The sequence below is a fragment of the Gouania willdenowi genome, chromosome 13 (assembly GCF_900634775.1).
Source record: "Gouania willdenowi chromosome 13, fGouWil2.1, whole genome shotgun sequence".
In the NCBI taxonomy this organism is placed as follows: Eukaryota; Metazoa; Chordata; class Actinopteri; order Blenniiformes; family Gobiesocidae; genus Gouania; species Gouania willdenowi.
This window is the reverse complement of record NC_041056.1, coordinates 5,433,705-5,459,236: the sequence shown is the minus strand read 5'-3', so window position 1 is coordinate 5,459,236 and position 25,532 is coordinate 5,433,705. Positions and strand designations below refer to the sequence as shown.

The following is a 25,532-nucleotide window of genomic DNA, read 5'->3' as shown; positions in this document are numbered from 1 at the left end:
TGGAAAAGATTCATTTTTTTCTAACTATTTTCTAATAGACACGTTAACGTTGGCACTTTTATGTGATTTTTTTTTTATTTTTTTATTCATACATATTTGGAAGCTCATGCACAACATTTTTTTTAAATCCACTTTGACCCAGTTTTAAATCCAGAGGCGGATTCCTGTGTAGCTGTGCTTTTATTTTCTGCACATTTCTTCATGGTTTCACACAGCGAACAAAGCAGCCGTAACTTTAGGATCAGGATTCTTTCCCTCCTATTTATTCCTTTTGATACATGCATGAGTCAGAGATGTAGGCACAAAAAATGGCTTCTATCTTGACTGTAAAAGTTTTCTTTTTTTAAATCTTAGTCATTCAACGACGTGAGAAAAGGATGGATGCAGAAAGTTCTCGTGATCGTTTCCATAATGTACTTCAGGGGTTTTATTTTAAATATCTAAAAATAAATAAAATAAAGTAATAACAGTAGAGAACAATGACATAAACAGAATAGTTTGTTTTTTGTAAAATAGTTTTATTAATAATAATTATTTAATAATTCAAGGAATATGTTAGATTTTTCAGATTGGTTTTTAAATTAATGTAATGAGACCAGAGGTTCCTAACTCATGGTTCAGGACCCAAAAGTGGGTCATTATCCTGTTTGTAATGAGCTCTTGATTAGGGTTGGATTAGAACTGTTTCCTTTAAAAAAAAAAAAAAAAAAAAATTTTGGCATTTAAAGTGAAAAAATCCTTGAATTTGAATTGTTTTCAAATTCAATTCAAATTTTTAAAATTTCCATTTCAGTTTGTATCCAATTTTATTTTATGGCCTTTCTCTTATTTGATAGAAATACTGACAAAAACGCTGAGATAGGGATTGAGTCATCGTTATTATCTTGGTAATATAATTTCTTATTAACGCTCAAATCACTGTACATCCAACAGGATCGATCGAGACCAAACAGTCTCTTAAAATGAGATATGAGATAAGATTTGACATGTCCGCCTGTATATCTCATCCTAACACATGCTACACACTTAACCACACGTTTCATGTGAAAAATTATGTGGAAATGTGTGAAATTGTAGCAACGCATGTAGGTGAGTGGAAGATCTGTGTCAATCAATTCCTTTTTTTCTCATATATGCATATGTCGTCATCTGAGACGAATATGCATGTTTTCTTATTGCAGAAATAAAATATATGTATTATTTAAGAGATACAAAAAGGGGGGGGGGGAGACAAGGGAAAGGGAGTTTGGGAGATCATTGGAAAGAAGGATAGTCATGCTGATGGTATTGTGTTGAAGAGGTTTTCTCCGTTTTAGAAATGACAAAGAACTGAAATCCCTAGATACATTGATAGATACATTGTTATTTTTTTTTTGTGGGTTTTTTCTGTTTTTTCCATTTGAGAAAGTGAAAGCAATGAAAAACAAACTGGAAAGGAAACAATTTTACCGCTTTTTTCCATTTTAAAAAGTGGAATCTGTGATTTCCGTTTGTTTTCTGTGATCACAAAGAACTGGAATCCCTATGTTTTTGGTCCCATAGCAACTGTTTTTTGTTGGCGGGGGGGTGTTAAATTAGGGAGAACAATGAATTTTGTAGTTTTTTTCTGTTTGAGAAAGTGAATTCCATGACCAATAGTAGGATTGTACTCTTACTTCCTGATCACACACAGTGACAAAAAAAAAGAAAAAAAAAACGTTGACATTTTTTTTTCTTCGTATTTGTCAGAAGGTCATTGATTATCAACGGCGAGTTTGTTCTGCCGATTCTTCGCGTCCACCGGCGGCAGCGGCGAAACCGTCCTCGTCTTTTTTGATGAGCGCTATTGTTATTCACAGTGTGTTCTTGCTGTGACTCATACATACGTGTCAGTTCAATAGCCGAGTTAACGATGAGAGTGTCAGTCACAGCCTGAATGATTCCATGAAGCACGTTTGATATTTCACACTCCTGGATGTCGAAATGGTCGAATAGTGAACGTTTGTGTGTGCGGCGCCAAAAACTGGCTTTTTTTTTTTTTCACACCAAAACACGCAATGGATTCCATCCTGTCGTGTTTACCTCTCCCATAGGGCAGAACCTGTGGCGTGAACACCTGTGATTATGAGATAAGGGGGAAAATAAATGCAGATTTCACGTGGCGACATGTGAAACGTGATGCGTGTTGACAGCTGTAGTGGAAGGGCGTACAAAACAAACGCCCACCAACCCATGTTTGTTTTTTCTGCTTCACAGGCACAGCTTTAATGAAGACGGAGACCTGCTAACATTCTCACAGAAGGGACCCTCCTCAACAAAGTATGGGGTCACCATGGAAACCATTCCTTCTCCTGTCAGTCATCAGTGGCCTTTCAGGTGAGATTGTCAGAAGGTGAAGAGTGGTATTTATGTGCAAAACACGTGGAGTTATGAGCCTGTGCTGAATGACATGTCAAAATTCAGCCCTGGCATTTTCTATCCACTCCAATGACTTCATTATCAGCGACACCATGTAGAAGCCATTATTAAGTCAGTGATTCTCAACATGTGGCTCTTTATATCTTAATTTGAATTATTATTCCCCCAGAAAACCTTAAAAAGGGAAACTTCAACCCCTTTTTACCTATTTCCTTTGTCCCATTTTTGCCCCTTTTCCAATTTTTTTTCAGCTTTTTTAGCTACCGTTGGCCAATAAATTTTGCCTTTTCTTCACTTTCTCTCTCCAACAAGCTTTTGCCCAATAAATACCACTCGTTTCCTTTTTTCCCTACAATTTGCTTCTTTTTGTTCCACATTTTTGCCCTTTTTCAATATTGTTTGCCACATTTTGCCCATTTAAGCTACCCCTTGCCATTACATACCACCTGGTTCCTCTTTATTTGCCCGTATTTTGGCCACTTGTGACTGCTTTTGGCTGATTTTAGTCACTTTTACCCTTTTCTTGCCACGTTTTAGCCACTTTTGGACCATTTTGGCCACCTGTTACCTTGTCTCTGTCCACATGTTATTTTTGAGCTCTTTGGAATTTTCCTTAACTTGCATTTATATTTATCAACTCTTGATTCATTCAGGACTGTTTGTATTGGAAATAATCATTTATTTACAGTTTTAAACAGATTCGACTGTCCATAGCAATGCTATTTTATCATGAAAGTTCATTTTTAATAGATCACGCCAATTTGTTGTTTTGAATCACATTTAGATTTTTTTTCTTTATTCTAATTCATTATTAATACAATGTTTTAAAGTACATAATATTTTAGTTTAATATCTTTAATCTCATCATACAGTGATGGCATTTTGAAGCCCATCTTTTGTCCTTTTATCTTTTTTAGAAACATGGCAGTGCTCTGCTTCATGTATTTAATCATCTTTATTTCTAGATCAGTAGTAATGTGTTAACCACTCTTTTAAGCCCCAGATCAAGTGTATTCTGTAGCGATTCCTGAGTGTGTTGTTGGCTTTATTGATTAAATGACGTTTAATCGGTTACCCCTTCTGAGAATCACCACGTGTCCACCTACTAGTCCCAAATTACCTTTAAATTACTCGTATGCAGGTATTTATGGTTATGGTTCATTTAAAAACAAATATTGAGTTTCTACTACATTTCTCTACATTGTAAATTATATAAAAATCCTTTGGAGAGAATGCATCGACCAATAGAATACAAAAAAAATTTCAATAAAAAGGAGAGAAATAAAGGTCATCAAGATTAAAATGGCAATTTAAAGGATAGCAAGGAGTGGGTGTGTCTAGATTTGTTGATTAATATCAGTCCGATATCAGTACAAAAACGAGTGTGGGATTATATCGACGTTCATCTAAAATCTTCAAAGTAATATACTGTATATTGTTTTTATTGGATTTATTGAGATTATTTTCCTGGGTCTTCTATTTTATGTCTTATTTATTTAATTCAATTGTAGAATATTATGTTTACTGTTAAAATGTATGTAACCCATTGGTCAATAATAAATGGGTCAGTTAATCAAGGTTATTTTTCAGGGTCCGAATCTATTTTTTATTCATTTTATTTAATTGTAGAATATGCTTGTTTTTAAGGGTAAAGTTTATGAAACCCAATGGTTAATACTAAACGGTTCAGTTTTACTGTTGTTGACTATTGTTCTCTGTTTGAGTAATGTCACTTGATCAAGCCTTTTCTAATATTCCACATGACGAAATCCATAATAAAAGCATGTTTAATTTGTGCTAATATTGTTTCGGATCAATATCAGTATTGTATTGGAAGTAAAAAAGTTTTATTTGGCGATCCCTGGAAGTGAAAAGAACCAGGGTGGACTAGAGATGGAGATTAGCGTCTGGTTTGATCTATGACACAAAGGTTCTGGCCAGGTTGCAGACATACTGTTTGGTTCAGTCATGATAAGGAAGGCCAGGTAGGACTTTGATGGATGCGGAGAGGGTTTGTTGACTCTATAAAGCTTTATAGAGATAAAAATTTGACTCCTATAACATGTCATCCAAAAAGTCCACCAGTGTCTCCAGTAAAGTCTTTAAAATTAGCTCTTCTTAATGTTAGATCTCTTGTTAACAAGTCACTAATAATTAATGATTTTATTTTGACACATCACTTGGACTTTTTATTTCTTAATGAAACATGGTTGAATGATGGTATCAGTAATACTATTCTCAATGAAAGTGCACCACAAGACTTTATTTATTTAAATAAGTGTCGTACTTGCAGGAAAGGTGGTGGAGTTGCTGCCATTTTTAAATCAATATTTCAGTGCAAAGAAATAACATTTGGTGATTTTATCTCCTTTGAATATATGTCATTCTTACTGAAGGGTGATTCAAGAGTTCTGTTTTTAGTCATTTATAGACCCCCAAAATATTCTGGAGAATTCATGGATGAGTTCGCTGAACTGCTGTCAGTTGTATGCACTGAATACAACTTTTTAATAATAACAGGTGACTTAAATATTCATGTAGACAATAACATGGACAATACTTCCAAAGAACTGTATGCTTTAATGGATACTTTTGGTCTTACACAACATGTGACTGGTCCGACACACACTCAAGGTCACACTTTGGATCTGGTTATCTCTAAAGGTGTTGATATCTCTGCTGTTGATGTAAGAGACTTAGCTCTATCTGATCATTTCTGTGTCTTTTTTGACCTAGAGACTGTAACATCTGTTCCCCCTAGTTATGTGTGTTTAAAGAAAAGGTACATAAATGAGAACACAAGTGCACAGTTTATGGAAGCCATAGCAATGACACCAACATTGAGTGCTGAGACAGTTGATGATCTTCTGGATGAGTATAATAGAAACGTCTGTAATGTCATAGATGTGGTGGCTCCAATCAAAACTAAGAGAAAACCAAACACACAGAAAACACCTTGGAGGAGGACTGAGATAATGCAGAATTTGAAATCTGACTGTAGAAGAGCTGAGCGTAAATGGAGATCAACAAAACTCCAAATTCATCTAGAACTATACAAAATAAGTCTGCGAAAATTCAATGATGGCTTGTTCAAAGCAAGGCAGCAATACTTTTCTGAAATTATTGCCAAAAATGTCAACAACTCTCGCACGTTGTTTTCTGTAATTGAAAAGCTCACAACCCCCCCAGATCAGATAGCCCCTGAATTACTGTCAGCTGGAAAATGCAATGAATTTGCTGTATATTTCAATGAAAAAATACAATCAATAAGGTCAAACATCAGAACAAACCAGCAAAATCACAAAAAGCTTGAACAGCTTCAACCACTGAGGGATGAGTCAACTACAATGTTAGAGTTTATTACAGTGAACCCAAAAACAATAGAGGAAACTGTTCAGCAGCTGAATCCATCAACGTGTTGCCTTGACACAATACCCTCAAACTTCTTTAAAACTGTTGTAAAGTCAATTGTCACTGATCTGTGTCAGATAATTAACTGCTCATTCCAATCAGGCACCGTACCAAAATCCCTGAAAGTAGCTGCTGTGAAACCGCTGTTAAAAAAGAGAACACTGGATGCCTCTATACTGGCTAACTATAGACCAATCAGCAACCTTCCATTCATGGCCAAGATCATTGAGAAGGTGGTCTTCAACCAACTGAGTCAATTCTTAACATTCAACAAAATATTTGATAAATTTCAGTCAGGTTTTCGTTCTCATCACAGCACTGAAACTGCTCTTATCAAAGTGATCAATGACATAAGGTTGAACACTGATTCAGGAAAAGTATCTGTTCTCATTCTGTTGGATCTAAGTGCTGCATTTGACACTGTAGATCATACAATTTTGTTGCACAGATTGCAAACATGGGTCGGACTAAATGGAAAAGTAATGCAATGGTTTAAGTCATACTTGGAGGAGCGAAGCTATTTTGTAAGCATTGGAAACTTTGAATCTGACAGATTACCAATGTCCTGTGGGGTTCCTCAGGGATCTGTTCTTGGACCCCTTCTGTTTAACCTTTACATGCTTCCTTTAGGACAAATTTTACAGAACTGTAAGGTTGATTATCAGAGCTATGCAGATGACACACAACTATATCTATCACTGAACCCAGATGACCATGGTCCCATTGAGGTGTTGTGTGACTGTTTAGAAAAAGTAAACTGCTGGATGAGTGAAAACTTCCTTCAACTAAACCATGACAAGACGGAGGTGATTGTCTTTGGTAACAAGGAAAAGAGGACTGCTGTCAGCAATTATCTTGAGTCTCGATCTTTAAAAGCTAAAGACCAAGTCAAAAACCTTGGTGTTCTGATTGACTCAGATCTTACATTCAGCAGTCAGATCAAATCTATCACAAAAACAGCCTTCTACCACCTAAAGAACATCTCCAGAGTGAAAGGTTTAATGGCTCAGAAAGATCAGGAGAAACTGGTCCATGCTTTTATCTCCAGCAGACTGGACTATTGTAATGGTCTTCTGACAGGAATCCCCCAAAAGAGCATCAAACAGCTACAGCTGGTTCAGAACGCTGCAGCTCGGGTCTTAACCAGAACAAAGAGGTCAGAGCACATTACTCCAGTTTTAAAGTCTTTACACTGGCTCCCAGTCAGCCTCAGAATAGACTTTAAAGTTCTGCTGCTGGTGTATAAATCTGTGAATGGGTTTGGTCCAGAATACATCAGTGACATGTTGGTCAGGTATGAACCCAGCAGGTCTCTCAGATCTATGGACACAGGTCAGATAGTGGAACCCAGAGCTCACAGTAAACATGGTGATGCTGCTTTTAGTTGTTATGCTGCAAAGAAGTGGAACAAACTGCCAGCGGAGCTGAAGTCAGCATCCAATGTGAACATTTTTAAATCAAAGTTAAAGGCACTTTTTTTCTCTACTGCATATGATTGAGAGAGAGATTTTTTGTCATGTTGTTGATGTAATGATGATTTTACTGATGATTTTAATTGATTTTACTGATGATCTTAATTGTTCTTATTGATTTAAATGTTCTTATTGATTTTAAACAATTGAATGTTTTATCATGTAAAGCACATTGAGTTGCCTTGAGTATGAAATGCGCTATATAAATAAATTTGCCTTGCCTTGCCTTGCCTTGTACAGCATTGACCCTCAACCTTAAACCCTAAATTAGATAAACCTGCATGACCCTCACTGCTGGTGCAGTTTAAAGGATTGTAGCACATCAATATGTCCCTTATAAATTCCATCAAGTTAATGTAATCTTCTCTTTAAATTAATTTAAGGTTTAATTTATTCAGACAACCTTTTTTTTTTTTTTAGGAAATTCACTTTCCTGAAAATAGGAACAGGAAAATCTGAAATCTGCAATATCACACCACTGCAAAAGTCAGAATCACATCATGGACTGGGACAACGAACAAAGAATCAAAGAAGCCATTGAGATCAGGAAGTGGTGCTTTAACATCAAATGGGATGAGGGAACATTTTCTTTCTCCCACACCTGGGACTTTCTTCCTCAGAGACCATCGGGCAACAGGGGGCGTGGCCAGCCTGATAGAACTGCCAAGTTGGCCACACCCAGAAATAACTCATCAAACCCAGGTAGCAAAATTCTTCTGGTACTGCATAGAATGATGGCATTTTGGTGGTCCACTCCTGTTTGCCAGAACCTGGCCACAACCAAGCCATCCCTATGCCAGACGTCAACCAAGGACACACCAAATAGATAATAGTACCTTATATATGGGCCACTTTGGCTCACATCCACATTATTCTATGCTAACTTGCCATAATTTAAACAAAACTGGCCCAAATATGTCTCAAGATAAATAGCCCACATTTGCAGCATAATATATGGGGCAATTATGGCTGACATCTATTTTGTATGCGACATAAATATGGCAAAAGTACCGGATTATTGCAAGATGTAGCCCACATCCGTATGCTATCTGGGAAGAGATCAGCAGATGCCTCTGAGGAAGGCTGGCAGTTGGCAGTCGAAACATGTCAGGAGATCAAAGAAAATTTCCTGAAAAAAGTTGTCTGAATAAATGAAACCATAACATATTAATATGTTCCTCAATTTCTACAAATCTCACATGTAGCATTAGAACTCACCTAGTGATGAGCTACAGTATCTACCACTTAACCCCTGTGTTGCTACAGATTTGCATTACTGGTAAAAAAATAAGCAACAAAAGTTGTAAACAAGGTTTAAAGTCAACAGTGAAAACAACTGCCACAAAACAACATAACGAAATTGAGAAAAAAAAGAAAACTCGGTATGTTTCGCCAGAACAAGAACTGCAAACAACCACTGGAGCTAAATATGGCATAATAATGACCTTTTCAGGTTTTTGAGGAATTGTTATTTTCCCGTCTCATTAAAAATAAACGAACCAAAAGCTGCTGCCATTTAGATTTAAATAAAACACAGACAAAGACGAGACCTGTGAGTGCGCAGAAAACAAGCCAAAAAGTTTACGCTCTCAAAGTGTTTCTACTAGCATGAGGAAGTTTGCTAACAAGCCTCTGGTGGTGAAATTAGTTTAGACTGTGGTAGCTGACAGGCTGATGCTGTTGTTGTGTTAAAAACACTCCGAGTTTGATCAGGGAGCATTTACAGTGCTGTCTGTAACCTGTCAACTATTCCATCCCAGGAGTTTTAGGGAAGTAACTTATGGGAAGTTCAGGTTGCTGGAGGAAAACTTTAACAACTATTTGTTACTGACTTAAATGTTTTAGCTTTGTTTGCACCTGTAGACGCTCTTTCACCAAGTTTACCTTTTCTGTTTTGTTTCAGTTTCATCACTTTTCTCTAATCAAGCGTCATTACTGGTTTTTAAACTTCAACGAACCATGCCAAACACACTTTATACTCTTATTTGAGTTAACTAGTGTTTGCACGCCAGACATCAGTCTGTTTGCTAAAGTTGCAACACATCAGGTCACCTACTTTACAATGGAAAATGATTATTGTCCCATACCTGACTGTCAATGCTTGATCTGGTTAGATCTCTGAAGCTAAGCAGGTCTGGGCCTGTTTCGTAGCTGGATGGAAACCACTGAGAATTCCAGGTGCCACAGTGGAGGACAGTCGCTCCACTGGTATCTGTCATTGTGTCCTTGGGCAAGGCACTTCACCCACATTGCCTAGTATGAATGTAATATGTGAGTGTTGGTGGTGGTCAGAGGGGCCGATGGCGCACTATGGCAGCCTCGCTTCTGTCAGTCTGGCTTCAATAGTAGCTTACCACCACTAAGTGTGGAGTGAAAGAATAATGCCTTAATTCTGTAAAGCTCTTTGAGTGTCTATGATAAAATGCAATATGAAATCCAATGCATGATTATTATTAATAAAATATGTTGGTGAGGGTTTTTATAACTTTTACTTTTTTACCGGTGTTTGTTTATTTGTTTGTCTTTTATCAGGATTATATCAAAAGTATTTAATAGATTTTGAGACATTTTTAACTAAATGAGGACTTCTAACACGTAACCAAAGGGCAAATACGGAGGAAATAAATAAAATAAAAGTACAAAGACAAGTATTTTTGTAAAAGACTACAAATACTAATAATAGCAGGGGTGTCAAACTCATTTTAGTTCGAGGGCCAAATACGGAGCAGTTTATTTACAGCGGGCTGCAGATCACGGTAAAACAAGCACTTTTATCGTTCATCTGCCCTGGTTTGCACTTTCATGTACAGTATATTAGTATTTAAAGTACTAGGCACCGACAAAATCCAAGCAATAAGTGACAGATTATTCTCTTTTTTGACCTAAATTTAATTTAATTTTGGAAAATTGGAGTAATTTTGGGAATAATTTTGAGAAAATGGAAGGATTTTAGACAAATTGAGAGTACCGTAGTCCCTCATTTATCGCGTGGGTTACGTTCTAAAAATAACCCGCAATAGGCGAAATCTACAATTATTGTACATGTTTTCAGGCTGTAAAACCCCTCACCACACACTTTATACACTTTTCTCAGACAGGAATTAACATTTCTCTCTTGTTTAAAAACTCTCAAACTTCAAACCTTCGTAGATTTTAAAACGTAAACCTGTTTTCAAACATACAGCGCTTCAGAGTCACACTGCTAGCGTTCAGTCTTTGTTGATGATGACGTCTGTTCACCCATTCAACCATGTTGAAGCTGTGTGTGACCACCTGGAGCTGTATGACACGTGTTTTATAACCGGGACCAGACTAGGAAGGATTAGGCGTGGAGGAGAATCAGTGAGGAGGTGGTAGTAGCAGGTAAAAGTTCTCTGTAGCACTGAGCTAGCATAGCATTAGCCGCTAATCACACCGGCTTTTTTCACTGGTGGTTTATGTTTGTGAGGAGAAAAAGGAGCACAGCTCCTCGCTTCAGCAGGCAGTGAAACTCACCGAGTTGGATGTCTCGCTGGTGGGTGAATGCAGCATTAGCCAATCAGGATGCAGAACACAACGTTCATACGCTGTAAAAAAAAATGCATGCAAAATTGCACTGTAAAAAAAATCCGCGAAACACAGAGGCCGCGAAAGGTGAACCTCGTTATAGTGAGTGACAACTGTATTTGTAATTTGTAATTTGATATTAAAAATGGCTGTCATCATGTGATATAGACGTGAGAAAACTGTGAGCTCTGGGAAAAAACTGAGGGGCTGAGATATCTACAACGTAATTAGTTGGTGATTTACACAATGAGTTGTGTTTTTGCTGTCATTTAGTCCATGTCGTGGGCTATAGGTAACTCCGTCATATTTTGCTTTGGAATTGACATCCCTGACCACCTGTTTGCAGTGAAACATTGCATCAAAATGTGTAATATAGTACTAAAACATGCATGTGAGGGTATATTTCCTTGCTTGATTTTGTATTTCAAAATATCAATGATAGCAACGTTGGCATTTACGTTTCAGGAAGTAAAATTCCATTTTTCCATCTGTTTAACAAACCTTTATCCAAATCCAATGCTTAAACCTTGTGTTTCATTCGTTGTAACAACAATATCGGTTGACTTATAACTCAATGTTCAACACACTATTAAACATGCCAGAGTTATCCAACTCAATCAACGTTAAATTTATGCAATGTGACAGAAGTTGATGTTTTGGAGAAAAAGGCAGTAAAACTTCCTTTGGTTGCAGATGAAGGATAAAGAGGAAAATTCCGAAAACATTTGTCACTTTTCCCTCCGTCTTTGGGATATGAGGAATTGTTGATATTGCATTATGCAGCGGCGTGTTCAGTCACTTTAAAGTCAGACAGAGTGAGAAATGACTCAGTCAAAGAGCATGAAAAGAAAGTTTTGATCCGAAGAACAGCTGCAAAGTGCACTAAATCACAAAAGCTTTTCAGACCGACTCAAGCACTTATAAAACGTCTCTCGCTAACGTCTCCTCTGTAGATGTGTGCTCGTGCACCTCTGCTGCTGTAGAAGAACAAAAGACACGTTCAAGATTAGTTTCACTCAGACCTGTGATATCATTTTGACACTTTCTCTTTAGTCTGTTTTCTTTTGACCTGAATTCCTCTTTCTTTTCGCAGCCCTGGGTTTTGATCCACTTTCCATCAAGCGTGTACATTTATTTCCACATGAAATAATGACGTTCTGAGTCGTAAATAGCAGCAATAAACAAAAAAACCAACCTGTAGATTGTGGTCAGAGAAGGGCCATCCATCCATCATTTATTAACCTTTTTTAGTAATGACTTTGTATTATTTATTATTCCAAAGATGGACAATAGCGACAAACACAGCAATAGCAGAAATTATTTTCAAAGATTGGTAAAATAAAAAGAGGGAAAAAATAAATAAAATGTTCACAGTCCCATCAATAGTAACAATAACAATAATAGCAGTAATAGACAAAATAGACAAAACTAAAATTACAAATTACCTCAAGTAAATACATAATGCGAATGATTGATTATGACACTAAACGCTTGCTTTAGATAATGTTTTTTTGTGGATTAATCGTTTCCATTTTTGGTCAAGTTTTGAAGCTGATCCGAAACACGTTTTGAATTAAATAAAAAAAATTTAACCACCTATTCTTTATTTTTTCCTTCCCTTCATCTCTTCCCTCAAACTTTGCAAAACAAAAAAAACAACAATAAAACAGCTCAAGACGTTGATTACAAATTACTAATACACGACAAGGAACAGAAGGAATCAAAAGCTAATCTAGCCCCGCCCCCTTTCTTTACATCTCTAAATTTAAAGCTGCATATTTACTTCACTGGCATTTCTGTTAAAATAAATATGAATGAGTATCTGATCATAGTAACTTTATCTTGGTTGCATCACCATTTTGCAACAATTCTACCAAAAACAGAAAGCTAAATAGAGAGCCAAACCATGCAAGGTATAACACGCAAATCAAACTTCACATAAACCCATCAAAAATAGACAAATTATACACACAATGTTATACTTACAATAATATGAGAGTAGTGCAATTACCCAGTAGTTTGTGTCAGTCGAATAACATTTGTTTTTATTGTTTTTTAAATAGCAGTGAAATATCATTCCATTCCTTTTTTTTTTACCACAAACAGAAATGAACATAATTTTCACTGAAATCGCTACCACTATTGGTCCCTGAACCTTAAAGTACTTTCCCCGATGCTCGTAATGTGGCAGCAAACTATTTCCCTCAAGAGAAATGGGTTTGAATGCAGAGACTCAATTTAAGTCACAATTATATTGAAAAAAGTGACATTTTAATAAGATAAAATTAGGCAAAAATGCTTATCTTCTTGTTCTTCTTCTTCTTCTTCTTCTTCTTCTTCTTCTTCTTCTTCTTCTTCTTGTTCTTCTTGTTCTTGTTCTTCTTCTTCTTCTTCTTCTTCTTCTTCTTCTTCTTCTTCTTCTTCTTCTTCTTCTTCTTCTTCTTCTTCTTCTTCTTGTTCTTGTTCTTGTTGTTGTTGTTCTTGTTGTTGTTGTTGTTTTTCTTTTTCTTGTTGTTGTTTTTTTTCTTTTCTTTTTCTTCTTCTTCTGCTTGTTTTTCTCCTTCTGCTTGTTCTTCTTCTTCTGCTTCTTCTCAATTATCTGGACTTTGCATTGAGGAGGACAGCCGTTTCGGGGTTGGTTCATCATTATTTTTTTGAGTTCATCAAGTTTATAAGCAGTGAGTTGGTGGCTCGTGCATTTAATTTGTTTCAGTTGAGTCAATTCACTTTATTGATTTTTGGAAAACCTGGATTTGGTTCCTCAGGTTCATGAAGTCGACAGAATCTGCTCTGTTTACTCATTATATGTGTTTCAGTTCGGTGCCACTGCTCTGCCTTCAGCTGTCCGGCTGCTTCATGAAACAAACGCCTTGTGAAAAGAAAAAAAAAACAAAAAATGGCAGGATTTTTGTGTGGTAGTGTAGAAAATATGCAGCATATGACAAATTATGTTTGTTCCTCTTAGGGAAAAAAAAAATGTGTTTGCAGTCCCGTAACTGCTGTTTAGTTGTGTGGTGTTTGTGAAAGTGCACTGACTCACTCACTCAGGTTAACTACCATCATCAGTACCCTGCATTTTGCCATTTTGTCATTTCACACTGGTTTGGTCTGCTTTTTATTTTCCAACATGTGCCATGTGGTTTTTGTCCAATGATCCATCATGAAGATAATTTATGAAATTTTATTTAAATTGCATTTTTTTTTTAAAAACACAGACACACACTCATAGAAGGACTCCAAACACTATATATCAGTGTTTACCTCGGGCACTTTGGAGCCTGTGATGATAGGTCTATACTTCTGTTTGCTTTCTTGTTGCTTTTGCCTGCAGGGGAAGTTTTTCCTCAAAGTGGATGATTATTAAGACTCATTAGGAAATGGCTGGTTATCATTCCTGCACACATTAACATCTAATGTGGCCTCGGTAATTGAAAACTAATTAGCCAAATGTGTTTTGGTCATGGCTTTTTTTCCTGTGTGTCCGTGCCAGCTTGTTAAAGCTTTCGATAACATTAATATTTTATACATGATTTTGCAAAAGTTTAAGAACAGGAAGTTTGAATGTGTTTACACCATTAGAGGCAGCTTTTCCCCACTGAGTTAGCATTAAGCTAGGTCAGAGGTGAATAACTTTCATCGCAGTGGGGGCCACAAAAAATGTGTTTGTTGGATCGAGGGGCCACATTATCAACATTGATGCATTTTTATTGTCCTTTCGTATATTTTTCCTGAAAAATGTATGTTTTTTGGACTCATATGGTGTATTTATGTTGTCATTTTGAGTTTTTAGTTAGTAGTATGAGTTTGCGGAGTAATTTTTTGTGTTTTCTTTGACTTTTTGTGTACTTTTGTTGTCATTTTCTGTAATTTTTTGATATTTTCCTTAGTGACTTTGTGTATTTTTGTTGTATTTTGTGGTAATTTTGAGTATTTCTGTTGTCATTTGGTTAATTTTTTGTAATAGTTTTTGGAGTATTTTCTGTGTTTTTCTTGTCTTCTACTGTATTTTCCTGCAATGTTGTAATTTTTTGTATTTTTAATATATTCTTGGTTTTGCTTTGTTTATTTTCATGTCATTTTGTACGTTTCCTTTGGGGCCGCATGAAATTAGACCGAGTAGGCCGCCAGTTTTCCATGTCTGAGCTAGGTTCACATATAAAGATAATCAGGTGTTTTTTGTACTAATTTTACACCTTCCTGACCAAGGATGGCAAACGATAGATTGTCCTGATAATTGGTTCCGAAACAGGTCGCGGTCGACAATTAATATTGAATTTGTTCAATATTTACGACCAAAACTCCTGATGTGTGGGGTGAAGGCCAACAACCTCCGACTCATTAAACCATGACTAGTAACATGGAACAGAATGTAGCCAATCAAGAAGTAAGCTGAAACACGTACTGTTGCGTTCAAGGCAACTCAGAACTCGGCATTTCCCAGTTGAGCATAAATGAAGCATTATATCAGATTATATGAATATGTTTTGACAAATATGAACTCTATTCAAGTAATCAATTGTTTATATCAGTTGAATAAACTTTCTCTGTAAAATGCCACTAGCTGTCGTACATTATAGACTCAGGACTTGTTAAGACTTGACTTGAGACTTTAGTGACATGACTTGAGACCTGAGAAGCAGTGACTTGTTCCCACCTCTGATAATCTGAGCATCTTCAAAACAACAAACAACTGTTTTCATCCACACAATGACTCCCAATGAAGCAAATCTGTTCATATTACATGCGGCACTTGACAAACGCTGAACTGATGCTATAGATATGCTGTCAAATCAAAAGCCGAGTGTACTTGCAGGCCTCAAAATTACAAACATGTCACATTTTAGAAAGAGTGCTGCACTTCAAACTGGTTTTTAATCCACTCGGCAGCAGGAGCTGTTCCCTAGGGTGTGACGCTGTCTTGTTTAGTACAATACTTCTGACATGATGGTTTGTGTAATGGATTACTGACCCACTGTTCTCTCTGAATAGTCTAAAATTGCGCTCTTTGAACAAAAGTTGTTTGGCTCCTCTATTTAATTTCCCCGTGTAGCTGTCAACAATGCTCAGCCCCTTTCAATCTAAATAAACATGAAGCACATTAAAAAGCAGAGGAGGAAAAAAAAACAGTTGATGTCTACCCCCACCCTTCCCTTCCCAGCCACCGTTCCCCCATCACATAAAATACGGTGCTGCTGCGAGCATTAAACACAGAACTGTATTTCAAATCCACATCTGCTAGCTTCGACATAGCCTAATATTGAAAGTGGTTTGCAGGGAATAAAGATGTGGAGTGCTTTATAAGTGATTCACAAAGTAATATTCACCAAGGGCAAAGGAGTCACACGGCAGAAATACGATTGTGTCCAGGGAATGAATATTTGCATGCCCTACGCAGAGCAGCGGCACTCACTGAATACATATGTCGTTGTTGTGATCAGGCACCTTGGAAAATAAACAGAAATAAAGGCACAGAGTGGTGTTTAAAAGCGGTTTCAGAGTCATAAAAGGGTTGACGGCGTTTCCCAATGGCTCAACCATCCTCGAAGCAAAGCGATACAGCCTGTAACAAAACTTTATTAGTCACAGCCTTTGCATTAGCACACAACAACTGAACTGTATGTAGCAATAAAAAAAGAAAAAAGTTAAACATAGAATCTATTTTCAGGAGCTTGCGAACTTCATCCAACTGGCAGGAAACGTGTGTTTTTGAAATAGTCTTTTGTACTTGTACGTTGAGCATTGAAGGCATTGAACAAGGAAAAAAAAAAAGCATTAAGTGTTTTTTGTGAGCATGGGAACTTGGATACACTATTCATGTCTTGGCAGTCCTGCTGCGTCCTGGGACAATAATAAGTGGCGTTATCAGCACCTAGGGTTTTTTAGATTTGGCATTGTTCACGTGCACAAAGAGCCTGTGTGCCGCTTGCCAAAGAAGTAGCTAAAAGTCGGTAAAGAAAGAAACCCTAAACAAAGACTCCATTCTGTGTTTCACCTTTGATTTCGTTTTTGGTGTTGTTAAAGGATTACGTTTGAGTGCAGGTTTAAGAAATATGTAATAATATAAGAATAGGAATCCTACTGAGTAGTAGCCAAGAGGTGCAAAGTAATGTCCCTGTTCCTCTAGAAAGGTTGGAGCTATTCCTGCGATCTCCCGCTGTGCGCCACGGATCAGGAACAAACGCCAGGTTTTGATTGGTAGTTCATGGTGATTGGAGGAGAAGGTGAGGTTGCATATGATGTATGGATTGTTCTATCTGTAATGATATTCAGCTGAATAAATGGTCTCAAGCATAATCAGCTTCAGTCAATATAATCTCCCTGTGAAGGTCTTCATTAATCTTGCAGGATATGGCTAATCATGTCCGTCTGTTTGAGCCCCTGTGAGCGTCTCCTCTACTTACTGCATGTTATTCTAATTCATTTTTTTTTACATCGTAGTTCAGCAGCTACTGACAAATCCCCACATGGAGTCTCCTGTGGGGGGGTGATGGGGGGTCAACACAGTGACCTAATGAAAGAAGATGAGTTCTCAGATGCATCGCTGGCTCGCTGCTAGAAGTAGTTTGAGAATCAATGGCTCCAGCCTTGAAGAGATCTTCACACCAAATGGCAACATAAAGTCTATTGTATGAGAACTTCATAGTAATGAGAGCTGATTTAGGGTGCGTTCACACTGACGGATCCTAGAGCATTTGTTTGCTTGGATAGTCCTCCTCGTTTGGTCGGTGTGAACACGCAAACAAAGTCGAGAGCGGATCAAACAGACAAATTCTAGAGCGATTGTTTCTGTCGGTCTCAGAGAGTTTCCAGTCGAAGTGTAGAGCGATTGGGGGCGTCATGAAGACAACTATTCTCAAAGAGGCTCAAACACGGGAAATGTCGGCGATGACGTAGAGCACACGTTATTGTAGTTGAAAAGACCCAAAACAGGGCTTTGAAATTACCAAAAGCACGACAACTTGTTGCTCCTCTATTGTTGAATGTTGTGAAAGAAGCTCACTCTTAAGTGCTTGCTTTGATCCATTGTTGAGAACCTCTTCTTCAGGTTTCTGTTTCTCTGCCTAGAGAAGTCTCACCTCCAGTAACGGCACCCTCAGGTCATTAGCTCATGTAACTGCACCAGAGGCTGTTTGGAGCAGATCAGAAGTTGTTCTCTGAACCCAAACTTAGCTAAACCAAGGTGATAAAATGTATCACCTGTCATCCGCCCATTAGGACAGAGTTTAGGACTGAACCAACGTGAAAGCATCTTTAGAAGCTGCAGATGCAATAAGAAATTCTTTAAACACGTGCTTGTGGAGGTCAAACTGTAGTAGTGATTATTCAAGGAAGTGCTCCGTTCACGTAACATTTTCCAAAGTCTGATTTCTCATTTTCTGCAACATTAAAATTCATCCACCATAATGTTTACGGGTGTCCCGATCTGATCAGTCTGATATCAGCAAAAGTAGAGTATTGCATTATATCCTCCTGCCTATGACCGAGAGGGAGATTTTGTCATTTTACTGATGCATTATTTTTCAGGTTTTTACTGTAAATTTTAATGGTATGTGTTTATTGTTGATCATCAGCACATTGACATTCTGTGTGCAATGCACAATACAATATTTGTTACCTTACCTTGCATCTAAAATCTCCGATATTATATATTTATTGATTTCATTGAGTTGTTTTTTCAGTGTCCTTTAATCTGTTTTCTATTTGTTTCATTTAATGATAGAATATTCTTGTGTTTAAGGTTAAAGTAGGGGTGTCCCGATCCGATATCAGATATCGGCCCGATATCAGCCAGAAAATGAATATCGGATTTTATCGGACTGTATCTAAAATCTTCGATATAATATATATTGGTTTTTTGGATTTGTTTTTTCAATATCTTCTATTCAATTTTTTCATTTATTTTATTCAATCATAATATCAGAATACTTTTATTCTAAAAGGTTAATTATATGTAATCCATTGGTTTATAATAAATGGGTGTGTTTTTTTTAATAGTCAAACCTTTTCTAACATTACATAACTACAAAATAAGTAATAAAAGTATGTATGATTTGGGCTGGTATCGCATCGTATCGATGGCGGTATCGGCCAAATACTCAAGGCTGCAATATCGGTATCGTATCGGAAGTGAAAAAATTGTATCAAGACATCCCTAGTAAATGTGTCAGTTTTACTCAATTAGATGGATTACCGAGTCCGTCTTAACCCAGACCTTCATCTAAACAAGCCACACTAAAGACCTCACTCACACGTGCTGTCCTTTATAAGAGAAAAAGCCAACAGTGGCACATTGTGCAGCTTTTTGTTTATAAATGAGCTTTTTTCTGCTGATGCACAATGCCACACAATTATGAGTTAAAAATATTGAGATATATCATATTTATCATCTATCATCATTGTGAGAAAAAATATTGCGATATGAGTTTTGGCTCATATTGCCCAGCCTTAGTTTGAGCCTAAACACTAATATAAATTATTCAAAAGACATTTTTCTGACACAAATTGAAAACAAAATGTTTTATCATTCAGCTTTAGGCTGATGGTCTAATGTGCATTCATGTGATTAGTTGGTATCGCTTAACATTTTTGTATGGTCATTTTCCAATTCCTTCATAAAATCCCATGACATTAACTAAAATTAACTGAAAGTTATTATCTCCTCAAACTATCAAAAACAAGAATGCTAAAACTACAGATAAACCTAAAGTATTTATGTTTTGTCAACAATTAATGACTCAATAAAAATGCGCCTGAATACTATAATTAATCATAATTATTTTTATCTAAACTCTCTCTAACTTTGAGGTAAGGGCTCGTTTGTGAAAGCGTGTGTGACATGATTGTGAATGAGAGAATTAGAAAGAACCTCCAGGTGAGAAGTTGGTGCGTTTACTGAATAGTGGAAATAATTAGAAGCCCATTTGGACGACTTAATGGATTCCTGGCTGTCTGGCCTATTCATCTTTTGTTCAGGTTTTAAAAAAAAAAGGCTGTTGCCTGCTTTGTTGATGCTATCGTAGCGGTGTCAAAGTGTAAAACCCCAAAACGATCAGAGATGCGGTACCTCTACACCTCCATGGAATACAGCAGGTGCAGCTCTTTCAGCAACAATGAGCGTTCCTGATATCCAAAGATAGGGATCGGCAAGGGTCATTGCTTTTATCAGATGAAGGTGACGGCTGACAAGAGCGAGTGCCCGTCAACTTCAATCGGCCGACAAACAAAAGAGACCTTTTCATATGCGGCGTTCGTCAAGATTCCGTCTCCGTGTGGCATTCGGGCGTCCTCTGAGATGGGAATTGGGAAGTTGATGAAATGTTTTGATAAAAATTGGAGACTAAACGCTTTAGCACTTCTTGACACCAACCACCTCAAAACTGATCTCAACGGAAGAGCATAAGAGCAATTTGTGATGTGTAGCATTAAGCCTTTTTTCCATTTAATGAGTTGTGATTCTTTTCATTCTCTTTCATTCATGTCGTCTGCCAAGCCGAGAAATGAGAAAACAACTGAATAAAAAATGTTTTTAAAAATCTCTAGAGATAACATCCGGCTTCACCGTGTGAATACATAAGCATGCTTGTTTGTGTCATTATTGCTACTGTTGAGACACTAGCACTTATATGTTAATGCCATTCTCCAACCCTATTGATGATGCACAAAGGCATTATAACGGAGTATTCACAATTCTAACAATGAAACTGAGAGCACAATCACATGAAAGGACTCGACGCGCGGCTCAATAGAGAAGTCACATCTACAGATAAAGCATTTTTAGTTGTTATGCTGCAAATAAGTGGAAGCAACTGCCTGAAGCGCAGCATCCAATTTGAACATTTTTACATTCAAGTTTAAAGCTCTTCTATTTTTTACTACTTTTTAGGAGGGTAATTTATTGGAGGATTAAAGCCACTGAAAGAAAAACAAAAACAAAAACAAAACAGGTGGAAGTAGTGGAAGAAAAAAAACAATTGTAGAACACTTTTTAAAATTATATGCTTTTCTTTTTTTTGTTGTTTTTATTTCATTTAATTTTTTATTCATGATCTTTTTCAAAAAAAAAAAAAAAATATATATATATATATATATATATATTTTTTTTTAATCAAGAAAAACAGACAAAAAAAGATAACCATATGATTTAAAAAAGTATTCTACAATTGTGAGTTGTTGTTTTTTTCCGGTGGCCCTAATCCTCTTCCATACCCTTTAGATAAAATGCATGATACACATACATTTCCCTTGCCTTGTTATGCCCTGTATTTATTTATTCACTGAAAATATAAATAAGATAAACATAAAATATATACAACTCAACGAGGGCCTGTGATTTTTATTAATGTATTTATTCATTTATCTATTAATTCATTCTCCAAATAAATTATAGTATAGTATAGTCATCCTGTTTCATTTAATTCTATTATTAGACTTGTTTGAATTATTTTTAGGTTAATTTGAAAATAAATAGATTATATCAATATATCTTGCACATATTTTTTTAATCTGTTATGCTACAAAGCTTTTTGTTACTCATTAGAGTTTAAATTTAGCAGTAATAATAACATACATCAGTTTTATAAAGGAACTTTCATTTATTTCAAATAAATTTATTTAATTGCAATAACAAAATATGCATTGCTGTTAAAAGATTGCACTTCTTGTAGTGTTAACCTTCAACAGAATGTGCAGACAAGATAAAAAAAAAAAAAAAAAAAAAAAAAAGGAACTTTCAATGCACACTTAGTGGTGGTAAGCTACTATTGTAGCCACAGCTGTCCTGGGGCGAGGCTGCCATAGTGCGCCATCGGCCCCTCCGACCACCACCAACACTCACTCACACACTACATTCATACTAGGCAATGTGGGTGAAGTGCCTTGCCCAAGGACACAATGACAGATACCACTGGAGCGACTGTCCCCCCACTGTGGTCTCCTCCCCAACTACTAACCAGGCCCAGACCGAGATCGTCCAATGACAGGCTGCTGTGGCCAGTACGCGGTTGCTTTGTTATAAGAACCATATGCGTATGATTTCAGTTTGAAATACTGGCAAACATCAGGAAATGAGATACTAAGCTTATTTATTCTAATGGGAAACTTTAATCTGATCATACAGGAATAGATTTGTTACACTCTAATGAAATTCACATGACATGGTTATTTATGGTCTCAAATAAAAGCTTTGCAAATTTACATATGGTTTATTACCATAATGGATGTATTCTCCTATCACTGACACTGCATGACACATTCAAATAATCCTTTTTATATTCAAACAAAAAAAAAGACAAAAGACAGAAGCCATTTGTCATTACACTGTTTAAAAATGCATTTTATACATTTAGAGCAGTTTGTATCAAAGCAATTAGAACAAGCGTTTTTTTTTTTTTTTTTTCCAGAAATGTCAGCATTTCCCAAACCGTCATGGTTGGATTGTCACTCATTCATAAATACATGCAACAAAAGTCTTGTCTGCCGCTAACAGCTTGGTCTCTGATGAAAAGCTGAATTGAGCATCGAATTCAGACTCTAAACATTGTCAATGAGGCAATTGTGATGATGAATGTGGTTCCGTGCGACTCATTGTGCAGGTCAATCTCACAATCCAATGGTGTTCCCCAGTTGGTTTCCATTGTCTTTGAGCTTCTATTTTGCCCTCGCGCTTCTTCTCCACAGCTCAACCTAACATGTTTACAATCTACCCATAGATTATTACTTAAATTAGTAATTGTTAGTAATTGTTGATCGATAGGATGCTTTCGTCAAGCAGACGGATGTTTCCTTGACGTGTCACAGGTAGGAGGTTTTCCATTGCTTTTCACCTTGACTGTTGTTTTCACCTTTCTGAGGCAGCGTGTGGTCATGTGTGGGAGAAATTTCAAAGCCTTCAAGGTTTTTTTTTGTTATGAACAGTGTTCCCAATAAAAGGTGGTGTAGTCGGAAAAATAATACGATACAAAGACTTTTCAGTTTCAGCTGAAACGACTGAAATTGGAAAGCGAAGGTGACATATTTTTATTGGTTGGACACATGTTCATTTACAGTCATGGATGAAAGTGTTGCCATCCCTGGAATTTTTCCAGAAAATACTAAATTTCTCCAAGAAATAGTTGCAATTACAAATGTTATACATTGTAAGTGACTTCAGGTGTAATTTCTATATTGCCAACACCTTCTATTTGCCACAGATGAGTTTAAATCATATATATGAAAGTTTTAAAACGATGCCAATAATTTTTTCCAGTCCATTTTTTTTTTTATTTTGTGTAGAATTATGTACATTGTGGCAGTTTTTTTTTTTTTTTTTTTTTTTTTTGTTTTTCAATTCTCATAAATAGGGGTGGGGGAATAAATTGATTCCAATCATCCACAATTCTGAATTGATTCATAAACTTCAAAAATCAATGTTTAATTCATTTTTTTTTTTTTTTCCAAAAAACTCAGATTCAGTAGATCTTCTTAGAGTATTTACTCAGGAAACACTGTAAACTGAACATACAAATACATATTAGTGTTCTCATAAATAGAAAATATTATTACACAAAAAGTCCGCTAGCTTCATGCTAACGTCTATGGGAAAACCCTTATATATGCTCATGCTAACATTTACCACGATCGGCAGTGATTTATTTAACACACCGTTTATGCTGAACTTTCACTCTTGATTGTTATCAAACAATACTATTAAACATACTCACAAGTATATGTTTTTTCAAGCCGAAAATACAAGAACTTAGCAGAGACTAGTAGGCCATGGGCTTTCAAGATGGCGACTTCCGACTACTACGGCAACAGTGTTAGGCCAAAACACACAAACTCACCCAAAAAAGCGAGAGTGTGTGTTTTTACTTTGTTTAGCATGAATAAATGTTTCCTTTTGTGTTAATTTTGCCTTTGTGTGATTACATCATTGGAATCAGTTTATTTAAAATTATCTTATACAAACTGTATTGTTTTGATGCCATACTTTGCCTTAACACACTATGCATTGTATCAATTTTTGAATCGAGAATCGTTTGAATCGAGGATCAGTTAATCCATTTTTTTTATTCTGAATCAAATCGTGATCCTAAGAATCGGATTCACATTCACATCCCTACACATAAAGGAAATAAACACGTGTATATGAAAAAAAAAAACAAGTTTTATACATTATTTGTCATTAGCATGAATAAGGTGTCCTGAAGGCTTTCATTAAGTGTTGTTTGCTAAATTATGACGCCTTTGGAGCTATGTTGGCATTTTTTTGGGTTAGGTGGAGGGATGTAGCGAGTTTAGGTAGTGTTAGTGTTAGGTTACTTAATGACAGCCTTCATGACAGCTTATTCATGCTAATGAGAAGTGTCATGTCATAATAATGATGGAGTAATGTCAGCCTTATGTATAAAACGTCAAGTAAAGTGTTACCAACGTTTGAAATTGCAACTATTTCTGGGAAAAATGGTGTAAAATTCCAGGGGTGTTAATACTTTTGTTCATGACTTTAGTCCGAGTTTGCTACATTTGAAAGAATGGAATGTTTGTGTGCTCAAGCATTTGCTGTAAATAGTTGGTCTGATGTTGAATGATCTATTCTCATCTTTTTTTGAGCTTTATACTCCGGCGTGTGATTTTTTTTTTTTTTTGAAAGATGTAAAGCAAACTAGCAAGAACAGCACTTTCTGCATTCTGTGTGCACACAGACTGCACCGTTACCATTGTTTGAAATCATGTCTGTGAAAGAGAGGAGTGCAGAGAACTTCTGCTAATAAAGGACGGTATTTCCCACAGGACCCGACTTTATTTGTGGTGTTGAGTTTCCAGCTACATTTATATAGACACACAGGTTAATATAAAATGGTTTGAGTTCTGGACTTGTTTGCCAACGTATTTGTACTGAGGTCTTTATGATAAATGATGCACCGGAATTTTAATTCAAAACGGAAAATGAGAAAACCAAGTTAAGCCAGTTATTAGTACTGTTGCATCTATGGCTATGAATGTTACTAACCTCACTAAATTAAAAGCATTACAATTGCATAAATTTATATTAATGCTTCAACAACAAAAAAAATCAATTAAAAAAATGAAAATATTTATTTAGCACTGACATTCCAACAATGCACAATATAATATAAAATATAATAAGGAATATTTTTAACTTGACCCATTACTGTATACAGTAAATAATAATGTACAGGCTGTCTTCTGGATTATTGAATTCAAATGAATTCAACTTTATTTATATAGCACAAAATACAACAAAGTCACCTCAAAGCGCTGAACAAAATATAAAGTCCATAGTAAAAAAGAAGAAAGGACCCAACAAGATCCACATGAACAAGCATTTAGCGACAGTGGGAAGAAATCTCCAGCGGAACCAGGTTCAGACGTGGCAGCCATCCACTTCGACTGGTAGGGGTTAGTGAACAAAAGGACAAACAGAATAGGATAGAAGGATAGTCCATCCAAGTGTTCCTGGAACAAATGGAAGGTTATGTGTTTGTCTTTATTCTTCATAGAGGACGTAGAGGATATATACATGATTGGAATCATGGTTGCAGGGATGCTGTTGATTGGAGCTGGCAGCTTTCTGATCTATCATAAAGTCTGTATTACGTTGGCAGCTGTTTTGGGAAGGCTGTCTGTCATCACTGAAGGATGGGGCAGAGAATTGAACTCTCAGACTATCATGATGAACGACCTCAAAAGTAAGCAGGAGGCTAC

At 36.4% G+C, this 25,532-nt stretch overlaps 1 protein-coding gene across 3 annotated transcripts in view; it reads left to right on the top strand.

Annotated features, from left to right (window-relative positions):
• Positions 1-25,532, top strand: part of cntn5 (contactin 5) — a 185,794-nt gene that overhangs the window by 45,241 nt on the left and 115,021 nt on the right. For all 3 annotated transcript variants that reach the window (XM_028464797.1, XM_028464796.1, XM_028464795.1), the window contains exon 2: positions 2,236-2,355. In XM_028464797.1, the coding sequence (XP_028320598.1) occupies positions 2,301-2,355 (55 nt within the window). In that variant the 5' untranslated portion in view covers positions 2,236-2,300. The remainder of the gene's footprint in view (positions 1-2,235; positions 2,356-25,532) is intronic.